General features: G+C 46.9%; 1 protein-coding gene across 1 annotated transcript in view; it reads left to right on the forward strand.

Annotated features, from left to right (window-relative positions):
• Nucleotides 1-14222, forward strand: part of LOC8042354 — a 484035-nt gene that overhangs the window by 168863 nt on the left and 300950 nt on the right. Inside the window, exons 5-6 of the mRNA XM_042287475.1 lie at nucleotides 463-630; nucleotides 8314-8515. Coding sequence (XP_042143409.1) covers nucleotides 463-630; nucleotides 8314-8515 — 370 coding nt within the window. The remainder of the gene's footprint in view (nucleotides 1-462; nucleotides 631-8313; nucleotides 8516-14222) is intronic.

The following is a 14222-nucleotide window of genomic DNA, read 5'->3' on the forward strand; positions in this document are numbered from 1 at the left end:
CTTTGGAGGAAATGCAGTCTTTCCAGTGAGGTTTGTATGCATTTGTGAAGGATGTTTCCTGGCCCTCTAGACATTCTTCATCCACAACTGTGTCAGAAGACTGAGGTCGAATACATCAGCACATTTGACCTCTATCTTCTCTTGAATTGTGTGTGCACAAGTTAGTCAGAGGAAAATGGAATTGCCACTTTCTGACATCCTTCCCTAGCACCTACAACTATTGCATGAAAACTATTCCCGCCTTACAATGTGCACCCGTGAACTAGACTTTCATATTCTGTACTAACGTGCGTGAGTAAGCTTTGATTCCACTGTTTGGCTAACCAGTGTTGCCCACTCTACGAGGGTTGTTGCCGGGTGCTTCAACAAATATTATTTCTGGAGACCCGCAAAGTGGCCTTTTATGCCATCGGTGCCGCGTCGCGCTTGAAGTTCTCTGGCCTGTCTCCCTGGCCCTCGCAGGAAGCAAGTGGAGAGCTGGCGCTGAACGAGGCAGGAGTGTCTCCCCCGTGCGAGACGCTGTCCTTTGCCGAGTTTGTCCAGCAGTTCAACCTACTCCACGACTGGCTGCACCGCCTTCAGTCCTCCATGCTGGACTGTGACCCCGAGCGGAAGTCGGAGATGGCCGCTGTAAGTGGTCACTCGGCGCGCAGCCATGTTCCGTTCATCCGATGCTTGGTCAAAAGAGTTTCTGCCCATCCAGTCGAGTTTAGGTGGAAACGAGATTGTTTTGTACGAGTATGACGTGGAATCACTCCAGGTCGTAGTAGAAGTAGAAGTAAGAATTATTCTAGTCGTAGTAGAAGCAGAGTACTAGTTATTTTTCGTTCTTCGAGCACCTGAGCTTATTGTATACAGTCGAACCTCGATATAACGAACTTCAATGTAACGAAATCCTCGATTTAACGAAGTATTTTATTTTTCATAATTTCTTGCCCATAGACCCCATGTATTTTTAGTCTCTATATAACGAAGTCTATTTTGCTGCTATTTCAATATAACGAAGCGCCATGGCCATAGAAGGCAATAAATAAATAAATTCTAAAAAACAACTTGGCAAAAAAATTGTGGTTAAAAAAAATATTATGCGCAAACGCGAGCGCTTGATAGGTTACTTCACGGGGACAGGCCTTCCAACGTTCCTAGGCTGCCCGAGCAGCCCGAGGATGCGGCGCCGGTAGCGCCGGCGAGGCATGCGACAAAGCGGATTCCGCGGGGCTGGCCAGAAAATGCCGAGCAAAAAGTTAACACGGCATAACAGCATCACCACTGACATTCACTGATCATCATAGTCCACTGTACCGCGGGTAGCGCGGGAGCCAACTTCAGCGGGGGAGCGACGTGATGGCGCGACCGCACGGGCAGTGCCATCCAAAAGAAGACCGAGAAGACCGATTATCGTCTTGCGAGCGTGATGTAAAGCAAAGGCGCAAGCACACTGTGGGCGCTGTGGGCGCAAGGGGGCAAGTAAACTGTGCGGGCAAGAGTGCTGTGTCGGTTGGAAACGTTGGCACCGCGTAAACTAAACAGCTTTATTTTTCAACTGGGCGGTTCACTCACGTGCTTGCTGCCATAAGGAAACGTAAAGTTTTTTCTTTCGATGAGAAAGCAAACGTTTTGGACGCCATCCTAAAGAAACTGCCGAGATCCCGAGCACTCGGGAAGTGCTCGACGCAATGGACGTACTGAGGAGGTACACGGCGTCGCATGGGCAGCAAGATGCCGTGCAAGCGCTCTGGGCGCTCGAACGCAGTATGACGCCGCATGCTACTGTCGGACAAGGCGCAAGCAAAACTCGCGGACTACTTTGCCCCTAAATAAATGTCATTTTCGGTAAAATGTAACCCGTAAAATGTTTCGGAATTTTTTTTTTTTTGCATGCTAAAGCCAAATTTTGATTTAGCGAAATTTCAATGTAACGAAGTAAATTGCGAATTTTACCGACTTCGTTACATCGAGGTTTAACTGTATAATGTTCCGAGAGGGCAGTGAGCATCTGGAAGCCATAGTAACCGCTCATTCACACTGGAAGCGGATCCGCATTCGCAAAGCGGTTGCGAATGTGGTTGTATAAAGATCCAGTACAATTTCACGTGCACTTGATGACATCAAATGCGCGTGAAATTGTACTGATCCTTTATACAACCGCGTTCGCAACCACCTTGCGGACGCGGATCCGCTTCCAGTGTGAATGAGCTGTAAAAGGGGGCAATGACAGGCGCACCTCGGGTGCATCTATAGCGTCATTATCGAGGGGTGCTGTAGGGCCCACATTGGCTGCGCTCCAAATCTTGCTCGTGTGGATCTGGGTTTCTCCCCCGGGTCATATCAGTTGATAACGCGAATAGAGTGACGTTGGATGTGAGTAGGTTTTTAAACAGCTCGGTTTTTTTAACTGGTATGGTTTGCTCCAGAGGGAATCGGAGGTGCATCAGTTTTTGACGAAAGTGGCAGCGAATATTCTATATAGTCAAGTCACCACAGAGTAATTGTTTTACTCTCGCTGACGAGCTATTTGACACAACCAACTTGTAAGCCACTTATTTGTGTCGGTCTTACAGCCACGATTACAGTGAAACCCGTTTATAACAAACAGTAGGAAACGTTACGATCAGTTCGATATAGCAAGTAGTTTGATATAGCAAACCCCATTTACAAAACCCAGCTACGACTTTCCCGACGATTAAATATCGATCTTTAAATCGCTGCAGCCACCCAGATCCAGCGGTGAAGCCCTCAACGTTCAGGAGGGATGCAAAATCTCTAGCCTTGCTTTGCAACATCGGTCCGGAGACCGGCAGGTTCTGCACACGAATGCTCAAAAACCATTGGTACAGGGCTTTTTCCACCTTGTCGTACGCCGGCTTGCAGATGCGCCTGCTGTCCGCGTTTGGCCGTTCACAGGCCTTGTCTCGGATGGCAGACTTGTTTTTAAAAATTGTACTCGGCGTACTTCTGGGGATCTTGTAGGCGGAGGCAACGTCTGATTTCTTTTCACCGTGCTCCACACGACTGATGATGTTGACCTTGTCGGAAAGTAGCAGAGCCTGCCGCTGCTTCGTCGTCATTTCGGGCGCGAACTAGCTGGCCCACACAGTGAACAGAAAGTGCAATGGGGACAAAAAAGACGACAACAAACGACGACTAAATTAACGAGAAGAAAGGAGGGAGGGAGAGAGAGAGAGCTTTGCCTGGTGGTTGACGCTTTCAACGGCATGTGACAGTGCTATGGAATCTGAAATGCGATAGGCTTATTGCCTCTTGGGGCGTGGCGTGTCAAGCCCCAAGAGAACGCGCAAGGTGAGGAGGGTCAAACTAGAGTGCCTTCAAGTTCTCTTCGGCGGGACATGCAGGCCCCTTAGGTCAAACTAAAGTGACTTTAGGTGAAACAGGGCGCGAAGGGAGAGGAGGCGAGAACTTCTCTTTCTTTCTCATCTCTTCGCTTCCGCCTTGAAACAACGCGCTAGAAAGATCTTTTTTGTAGCTTATCTCCATTTTTTAATTGCTTTTCTTGGTAAGCAACCGCTTTGCACTTAAAGATTTTTTTTTTCTGTGCCCCTTCGGAATCGTTTTTCTTCGCTTATTTTTGTTAACAGCTCAAGCTTTTGGAATTTTTTTTCTTTCCTACATTTTTTCGGACGAAAACATTGGCTGAAAGACGATTGTTTGCGTGTTTTTGGAAGCCTTCCCAGGGGAAAAAAGTTTGATATAGCTAATATGTTGTTCGTTATAAAAAGTACTTTTTACATACATTTTGATTTAAATTTTTCGTGAGTTTGATATCGGCAATAATTCGCTGTATGTGGGTTCGTTCTAAACGGGTTTCACTGTACTTCACTCGGAGAAATGACCAGATGACGTCTCGAAAGAGCGCGTTTTCACACGACGATACGCAATTTTTTTTTTTTCAAATTCGGGGAATGCACCTTGAAGTTGGTAGTTTTACTTTCCTCGGAAAGTACAAGTACATGCCCAGAGAATATACTTCAAGTAAAGTACAAGTTTTCTAAAACTGCTTGTTTATTATTTTTTATATACACCAACTCATGTTTACAAACAAACCGGAGCGCCCCTAGCGGATGCCACCGGCGCCGCGCATGCGCGGTGGACGGTGGGCAAAAAGCCTAGCCGTCGCCCATAAACAAACCATTGAATTGCATTGTTTTCGGCGTCAGTGTGAGTCCCCCTGCTCTTTTTCGCGTTTGAATTGTTGATTCTACGTCTTCCTGGCAATGTCTGACTACTTGAGCGGTCTCAGCGAAATTAACGAGGCAAAACTTTGCGTGAATAATGTGACTTGCGGCGATTCATTTCGTGTGGATGCCGCAGAATGGGTGCTAAAGTTTGACTTCCATGATGAGATTTTCCTCGCTATTTTCAGTCGCGACGTCGCTCGGGCTGCAAAAGCGTGGACGGTAGCTGAGATGGTGGACGTCGATACTGAAAACCGCAAGTAGAATTGGGCATTACAAATCGGTGATGGCCACTGGTAACAATGATCAACATCTACTTGTATCTACTGTTTACACTTTGCCTACATACCTCAACCAACCTTCAAAGGTGTTCTGAGGCCTGCACTTAGTTCTTATCGCAATTACCGGGTCAACGTTTGGTTTACGGGTCGCTGTCGTTTGAACGAGCTGACGACAAAAAGCAGACAAGTTTGAAAGAGCAGACGACAGTTCGAACGCATGCGAGATGGAGTGCGAGCAAGAAGCACCGCATCCCGCGTCTACAAAGCGTTGGAATGTCACGTTGCCGGCGTCTGTGTGAGTCTGCATACTCTTTTTTTTGCGTTGGAATTGTTGATTCTGCGTCCTCATAGCAATGTTTTACCACTTTAATCGCCTGAGCGAAATTATCAAGGCTCGTTACACCGCTAAACTTTGCGTAAATAATTTGACGTGCGGCGATTCATTCGCGTGATTGCCACAGAATGGACGCCAAAACCATGATGAGATTCTTCTAGATATTTTCGGTCGCGACGTCGCTCGTGCTGCAAAAGTGTAGAAGGTAGCGGCGATGATCGACGTCTATATTTAAATTTGGAAGCGGAAACAGACCAAGCGTAACAAGTCGGTGATGGCCACTGGTACCAATGATCAACATCTTGTATCTACTGTTTACACTGAGCCTACTTCAGTCTTTTGAGGCCTGCATTTACTTCTTAATGCAATCACCGGGTCAAAGTTCGGTCTACGGGCCGCTTTTGTTTGAACGAGCAGACGACAAAAAGCAGACAAGTTCGAAAGAGCAGACGAAAGTTCGAACGATCAGGCGGCCGTGTGAATTGGAAGACGCACTGAACCCGCGGGTGGCCCGGACAGCTTGGCGGTTTTCTCTCGTTCATGTTGGAACAAAACAAACACATCTGGCGACCACAAAGTGTTGCCCGCACAAGCAATCGTAGTTCGACAGCGTCTGGTTTACCCTTTTCACGGCTACTACCCATGTACTCGGACGAACGGTGCGGGCAGAAACACATGAAAACTGATCTTCAAACCTTTCCAGACTCTTTTTGGTACAGTCCCCGTCGCAGCATTATGACGAGAACGCAGGTTTTTTGTCTGGTTTCTCCGAAAAGAACACAAGAATGCATGTCTCGAACGGCGACTTCTGCCCACCGCCCCAGACCGGAAGTGTGTCCAACGCGCCACCACCGCGGCGTGACGTAGGAGAGTTGAGTTTGTGTATAAAAACATTGGGGGAATTACTAAGGTTTCTCGAACGATCTTTGAATCTTTGAAGATCTGTATATTCTAACTTTTGTGAAAAAAGGCTGCGCAAAAAGGCCCCCTTTGCGTTGCCCTTTAGCACGCAAATCTTCGAGTACAGCACAATACGGGAGCACCAGATGAGCCTCAGAGCAGCTGCTGTATTTTGTTGCCTCCTTTGAGTGAGGATGCAGTGTGAGCACCTCCTGTAGTGGGCGAGAGTTTCTACTTTGGGGAGAGGCGGAGACCAGCCCTTTCTTCTAATGGGTCAAGTCTCCTTGAGCTTCGGGACAGAGAGAAACGCCGGTCTTCGGCGCTAATCTTGCAATTACTCGGCCTCTCTTGCGTCGCGCCTGTTCACTCCCCGCGCTTCGTAGCAGTGTTGTTGCAGGGGGGGGGGGGGGGGGGGGGGGGGGGTTGGGTTGGGGGTTGGTGGTGCTCGGGAAACGTTTGGGGGATTTTGAACTCTCCAACCCATTTTTTTCCGCCCTCTTTCCCTTTCCTATGCCACATGCTTCTCCCTTTGAAAATATCAGCTGATCTCCCAACATCTTATCTCTTTTGTGCAGGAATGTTTGTTGTTAGGCAAAACAATCACTAAAATTCGAAAGTGATTTCTAATTTGAGTAGAAGTTACTCAGAAAAAGTAATTAGACTACTAATTACCGAAATGAAATACAAATGTGATTCAAAGTTATTAAACTACGCAGAAAAGTAGTTAAACTACAGTAACTTGAGTAGAGTAGTTGAATTACATACAAGTCTGCTAGAAATACAGAAGATTGGAGATAGCTAGCATGAAATAATGTCAAAACGTAAAGAAAAAAGTCTCATAGTTTCAAATTGCTCACAAAAATCACAAGCAATGGCAGTATCATTTGCGGGAGAGCCAAAATTTGTAATGATTCTCCTATTGACCATATCTGCAGAATTCTAACGCGGAGGTAAATTTAACTTGCTGATGTCTGAAAACTGACTTAATGCGATTATTCTACCGCACAAATAAAATATTTTCTATATAAACTATTGATCGCTGACCAAGCTCATTGAACTCTGTCAAATCACAGTCTCAAATCAGAGCCTCACGAGGGTTCGTACTAAGGTTTGTCATTGTCCATAGACCGGTGTCTGGAGCATGTCTGTTGTCCTGTCTCTTGTTTGCGTTTTTCCTCTTCTCGGTTTTACAGTGGTAGTTGTTAGCGTTCCTTCCCAACAAAACATGCTCATGAACGAATGCTAAACACCACTCTAACAGCAGAGGTAGTGCTCTCCTTCTTCCCGTCGTCCCTCACACATGCACACCAAGTGTGGCAAAGCTCTCTCTCGCCCCCTTCCCCCCCTGTAGGCTGCCACTGTTCCAAAAAACCCACATGATCACGGGAGAGTGCTCTCCATCTCCATATTGTTCTTGCTACATCCACATTCCCTCTGGCTATGCTCTCCCTTCCTCCTTTCCCCGTCCACCCCGCCTCCCCGTCGGCGTTGTGGAATACCCATGTTATGGAATACCCACGTGGTCGCGCTGTGCAGACACGCTTCCTCGCCTCCCCACTTCCGCTGCCCAGGTTCCGTTCTCGTGTGCTCTGCATGCCTGTACAGAACAGCTTGAGTACATACTTTCACTTCTTCCACAGCAGGCGCGGTCACGGTGACCCCATTCTGGAAGAGCGTTTCGGCCAAAAAAGAAGCATGTCTCTGCATCCTTTTCTAACACGTGCAACACCTCACAGGATAGTTCCACCAAAGCACGCATCTCCTCACATGCATCTCCTACATCAATTCCACTGAAAACAAACAACCCATTACAAACGTTGTACAGCACACAGGCTGAAGGCAAACCTCCTCGTTGTACCTTTCCACAGCACAGCAGCTGCCGCTGTCAATCGAAGCACACATTGTGTTGTCATTCGCAATTTCGTTTTTCTTTTTTTTTATCTTCATTCGTTATATCTGATCTTACAAACCATCTTGAGTGCTGACAAAGGCACAGGCACGAGCAAATAGTTTTCAAAAACTCTTTCAATGTGTGAATGCTCGTGCAACAAAGAATTACCGTAAAATCCCGAGAGATGCCCCACCCCCGAAAGATAGCCCAACCCTATTTTTGGCTTGGTTTGCTATATTTTTTTTAAACACCGAAAGATCGCCCATTCCTATTAATCGTAGTACTGGGATCTGTGATGGCCTCGGCGTAAATGCGGCTAGTTAGCTATGGTAGGATATACGCGAACATTGCTGACTGGGAAGTACAGACATCTTTGCTTCGTTGCCGGAAGGGACACGACCTTAAAATATCAATTTTTTAAACTTTTCTTGATTGTACATTGAAAGTTAGCCCACTCCATATTTTCACCCGATTTGCTCTTCATGTTAGGTGGGCTATCTTTTGGGATTTTACGGTATGCAAGGCCACAAGCCCATGCCCTTGCCAACATGGAAACCAACTTGTAAAAGGGAGTATAAACCTGTTTCTTATCCCGAGGTTTCTTTAAAACTACAGCTGGAATTTTAAGAAATTGTGAATCCGACTCAACGGAAGGCATTTTAGACACTCACTATACCAGTGAAGCTGATTCTGTCTTGCGTCCCTTGGGTGCAGCTGGTCCGACAAGAGCTGCGCCAGCGGGAGACGTCGCTGCAGCTGTTTGCCGAGGAAGCCCAAGGGCTGGGCGCCCTGCACCCCAGCATGAAGGAGGAGGTGGGCCGCAGGGTGAACCTGCTCTCCAACAAGTGGGACGCCGTGGAACGGGCCGTGGACCCCGACAAGGACGCCCGCGCGGCCCCGACCCAGGCCTTTCAAGGTAGACAGTGCCTGATGGGTTACAGTTCGAGCAGTGCTGCCAACTATGGGCTCTGAAAAGTATAATAGCCAGCCTTAGAACGGCGTAAGAAAAACAAATAGCATCGTCGCCATGCGCCAATCCAGAACACGGTTGGGGCTCGCCTCGTGTTCATTGGTGACGACCCTATTCCTTCGTGAACTTTGTGTATGTGAAGCTTCTGCGTACGCTGTTCTAAAACTTGCTGTTGACTCATCTAAATGAGGTACTGACTGAATCGAGACCCCCTAAAACAGCTGGAGGCTGTTCAACCTCCTTACAACAGCCCTGCTTATGGATGTGGTACAATCCAACAAAATAGAGACCATTTATTTTTGAGTGAGGCTTACCACGTTTAAGTGGTAGGGTTGTGCCAATATTCTAATTTGAAATAGTATTTTAGAATGATACACTATTTAGTGTTCGCTCGGAGATGATCTCAAACTTTCTAGGTGCTGACGAAGCCACAGTCACTGCCGGTTAGTTAGCTGCGGTGAATATGCTTCCCACCGAGCACTGGCACGCTATGGAGAAGCCATTCTGCGAATCTCTTTTAAATGTGACAGCATTTTTTCTTTACCGCCTCCACGTGCATAGGGGAAAAGCTAACCTTCGGACCGGGCGTGCACATGGTGTATATTTGGAAAGATCTGAAAGTGGGTGGATGTGGATATCTACCTTGCAGTAAAATTCTCAAATGTAAACTATGGCTATTGCACGTGAATCTGTGTTAGGCAGCGATGTCCTGGCAAGTTGCGTGCATCTTTGGTCATGCATGTATTTTAAATTTTAGATTGAAGAAATTATAGTTAAGACTACTGTGAGTACTTGTAAATTCCCTAGATTAAGTATAGCTGGGCATCACTCTAAGATTGATATTTTGTCAAAATCCTGTATTGCTCTCCAGCTTAATGTAGGCCTCATGTAGTCCAAGGTTTTAATGAATAGATAGATTAAAATTAACGAAGCTTATTGCTGGAGAAATGGAAGCTTGGGAATAATAGGTTTAGCTCGGTTTTCTTAACCTTGGTACGACAGTAGTGAAAGCCTCGAAGAAAGACATAAGAGCTCAATCTTTGGTGAGAAAATATTCTACCAAATACTGAACTTAAAATGTACCGTTTGCATATGCCTAAAAGGCACATGCAAATGCATGTGCATATGCAGACGCATATGCATATGCAGACGCATATGCATATGCAGAACGCATATGCTTCTAGGCATATGCGTTTGCATATGCCTAGAAGGCATATGCAGTCTACCTTCTATAGACAACTAACACAATGGATTTTGTAATCAGTTGGCTGTACTACACCCTGCTGCGGGTGAAAAAAAGCAGGTTAAGCTCCTTCCACAAAGCCCATCACCCTTTTCACTCAGCAGAGTGAACGTTGGAGAAGGGGCGAGACGAGGTGAGGAGGGACTCTACCCAGCATTCGCTCTGCTTAGTGGAAAGGGTGGAGGGCCTCGTGGGAGGGGCCTGTACCGCTTTTCTTCACCCGCAACAGGGTATACACATATATGCTTGAATAACATGAACATGCTTTACTGCCATCGTTAATGTCGGGGACAACTTTCTCTGGCAATGGAGCCAAAGCTTTAGAGTGGTTTCATGAAACGCCTCCTCACTGGAAATAGGCTGCGTTCTGCCATGTTGATCAACAGCATCTGCCAGTTTTCCTACTCATTTTCATGCAGACAATTAGTTATTGGCTTCGTTTTTAGTGTTGGTGAAATGCACAAGCGTGGCGAATGGCTCCGTAGATGACAGACTTTGATAAGCATGCCTTGGGACGTAGTTTGGTCGCGTGGACCCGTGCTTACTTCGCTTTTTTTTCTTTTCGGAGTAGCCCCTGCAGCATCTACCGAGGACATTTTTGCCGCCCATAAATTGTTCTCTTCATCACCGGTTCGTGTCAAGTCCAAAAAAAGAGGGGCCTGTTTTTCTCCTACACGAAGAGTTTCTATTGCTGTGCAGTGTTGTGGAGTTGGTAGCTCTTGGATATGCCAGTCTGTAAGCTCCTACAGTACAGTCAAGCCCGCTTATAACGAACAGCAGGAAACGCCACGATCAGTTCGATATAGCAACTAATTCGATATAGCAAAAACCATTTACAACCAACTTTCATGATGCGTTCATTGTAGGGCGAGAGCTTCCTTTTCTCCCTCATCTCTTCGCTTCATCTTGTAATAAAGCGCTGAAAAGATTTTTTTTTTGAATGCGTGTAGAGTTTGTTTTTTAGCTTATCTCCCCTTCTGAATCACTTATCTTTGAAGGCAACCGCTTTGGGATGAAGTTTTTCTTTCTGTCCGTGCGTGCAGTGTTTTTTTTTAGCTTTTTCTTTTTTTTTTAATCGCTTGTCCTTATCAATTTTGTTCGGGGCTTCAGCTTTTCAAATTTTCTTTTTTTCCTAGATTTTTTTTGGGGGGAAGGGACAGCCTAGGCCATTGTTTGCGCATTTTTGGTAGCCTTCCCGGAGGGGAAAAAGTTTGATATAGCCAGTATGTTGTTCGTTATAAAAAGTACTTTTTACATGCATCCTTATTTAAAATTTCCGCGAGTTCGATATCGACAATAATTCGCTGTACGTGGGTTCGTTCTAAACGGGTTTCAGTGTACAACCTCATTATAGCTGACATTGAGAGTGATAAAGTTCTTGGTCTCTAGTGAAAGGAATATGCAGAATGCAGCTAGTTACTTTTACTACAGACTTTGATGCGAATTATGACTGGAATCTGAGCCGCCTTGGTGGCTCCGAGGCGAGAGCGCCGGCCTACGGATCCCCATGTGGCGGGTTCGAATCCCAGCCGAGGTGCTCGCAATCTGACGGAGGCTTATTGCGGAGAAGGAGCCGTGTAATCGAGCTTTCGGTTGCACGTCAAAAGATCCCCAGGTGGTCGAAATTAATCCTCGTCCTCCGCTGGAGCGTGCCAGATGCCCGTCGTTGGTTTGGCTCGTAAAACCCCCAAATTTGACTTTTGACTGGAATCTGTTCTAACCAGTGGGACTGACAAAATGAGAATAGATATTAGAAAAGTACCATCCTATTGAAATTTCTAAACTTTGGAAGGTAGCAATTTTTTATTGAGCTGTACCGATGCGCGTGATCACTGTGTGCCTTGGGTCGTATGAGGCTCGCAAGGCACCAATTGCGACGACAGCAGTGCACCACAAAATAGACGCCGCCACTACTGCACCAAAGCCACATAATGTCAGAAATCACTGCTGTTAAAGAGTCCGCTATGATGGAATGGCCTAGTGCTTACAAACTCCCTAATAAAGTTCATTATACCCAGATGTATGTTATAATAGAATCTGTAATAAGTGAAGTTGGCTCAATGGCATAGAACTTCACAAATTGGTATGTTGTGACCTAACATATGCTGTAAGCAGATCTGTATTAAGGAGGTTATACTATATTTGTTGCACCCTTGAGCTGCTACTGGAAACATGCGGAGGTTCGACTTGAAGCTCAGATTGCTGCGTACGTGGCAGAGCTGGCAACATACGTGGCTGACATGCAGAGGAACTAGGTTTGAACCCCGCTCGGTCCGGTTCTTTTTTTTATAATTCTGTACTTTCTGGAAAGTTCCAGCTCACTCTGGGCTGTCGTCGTGTGTTCTGAACATTCCTGAACTTGCCACATGTATAAAAGTAGCGGTAGTGGGCTACTTGGGGACTGTCATCCTTCCGTCACCGAAGCGAGACGCTTGGTACTTTAAAGCAGTGCAATGGTTCCTACCGAAATGCCTTTGTGCTGGCAAGGTAAGTAAGGCGCCTTACCTGCTGGACGTAGGGCCCTGTGGTCTGGGGTCGGAGAGGTGTCGAAGAGAGCTTCAACAACACATCCGAATCTCATCATGGCCGCCCGGCGAGTTCCTTTCTGGGAGTAGGAGAAGATGCAAAACTTCATCATTCGGCGGTCGTCACATTTTCCGAAGTCATGTCCCAAATGAGGGGATGTGGAGCGAGAGCCCCTAACACTGGCAGCCGGTCTCTGCACGAATGAATCATAACTCCCTCGGAGGCAGTCGTGTGTTCCTTCCCGTGGTTGTTATGGTGTCTATTTGGGGAAGGTAGACCAGAGGAATCTCTAGATCCTTCCCATCTTAAAAATAGCTGGTGCGCCTTATGAAAGAATGAAGAAATAAGTGAGTGCAAACATTTAATGGGTTTATCCCTCTCGATCGCCTATTGGCATCAGGGGAAGGGTGTGATACACAGTCCTGGAGGCCTGCCTTGTGTAGGTACGCGAGAAGCGAATCCAAGACCTCTTTTTACAGTGTTGCAGAGGCCCCGTAGGGTGAGTCCTAGTGCGCTGGCTCGTAGGCTCTTCTGTGTCTTTGGGCAGCTGAGCCCATGCGGATTCCCAATGCACTTTTAGCGTTGGGCATTCCCAAGGAAGGTGCCGGAGGTTGGCAATTGAAGCCCCAAGCCCTCCTGGGGTACACCGAGTACAGCGACCTTTTTTGGATTTCTTTTTCAAAGAGCGCTCATTTGGCTGGGGGGACTACAGCACTGGCCCGTATCATCCGGAGTCGAACGGCCGCCCAACGGCTGTAGCCAGGTGCGGCCGGGTTCTCCGGAAGCAGAAGCTGGAGCACGTTACGCCTTCCTTCCTTGCAAGCCTCCTTGCCCCCTTCGTAGTCTTAGTGTTTTCCAAGCCTCCTTGCCACTTCTACGTAAGCTTCTGCGAATAGGCTTTTTAGTTTGAAGGAAATTCAAAGCGAATAAATTATTCAGAATAATTTCAAAGCAAATACTTTGAATAGTTGTTATCTACGTATAAAGGGCGGTAGTAAAAGCATTCACTCAACCGTTTATTTCCACAAGCCTTCAGGGTTTACAGATTTTCGTGCAAGAAGACAAGCTGCTCGACGTGCTTGGTGAGGGAGTGCTCCTTTCTGCAGCTCACAACAGCTCCAGCATTTGAAAAAAAGCCGTTCGCTCCTCGTCTGCGTTGCTGGTATCGAAAGATACCTACGGGCAGCCCCAATTAAGGATGGGTAAAGAAGGCTTCCTTGGCACTTCCACCACACCAAAGGGTCCTGGGACCAAGGAAGGAGGGGGGCCTTAAAGTAGTCATGAGCAGCCTCATCTGCCACTGTAAGGCCCGATTGTGGAGGTGCATTTGAACTCAAACTTGCAAAGGCGCTCCACGCAGAGTTTCCCACTGTGTCTTGCAAGCACTGACTGGCACTGCTTGCTGCATTGTCATTTTCATCATGTTCATCATGTGTCATTGTGTCCTCTGCTGCCTTTGTGAGTGGATTCCAAGCCCGCATCTTCTCAGGTATCTGCATGTAGCAAGCATCTTTGTATCTTTGATCCACCAGCATTGCCAGGGCTGGGAGGTGGCACATTTCGAGGTCCGGAAACTGAGTGTTCATGCTTCTTAAAAGGCTCGAAGAAATTGACGCTGCCTCCCCTGACTCCGCTAAATGTTGTGCAAAAACAACTGCGGTGCATTGCAGCAGGGGAATTACTTGTGGCAGTGTTGGATAGCAGTCCCCAGATAGTTCGGTCGTGGCCTGCTCAAATGGATGCAGGACTTTCACAGCTGCAGTCAGAAGCTTCCACTCACTTGGGCTGAGACCCTTAATGGCATTACAATCTTAAAGTTCTACAGTGATGGGCATACAAAGCTTCACAAGTCTTACCATTATTGCGTGCTCATTGTTCCACTGC

This window comes from Ixodes scapularis, unplaced genomic scaffold, assembly GCF_016920785.2.
Source record: "Ixodes scapularis isolate PalLabHiFi unplaced genomic scaffold, ASM1692078v2 PGA_scaffold10__122_contigs__length_95168666, whole genome shotgun sequence".
Taxonomy (NCBI): domain Eukaryota; kingdom Metazoa; phylum Arthropoda; class Arachnida; order Ixodida; family Ixodidae; genus Ixodes; species Ixodes scapularis.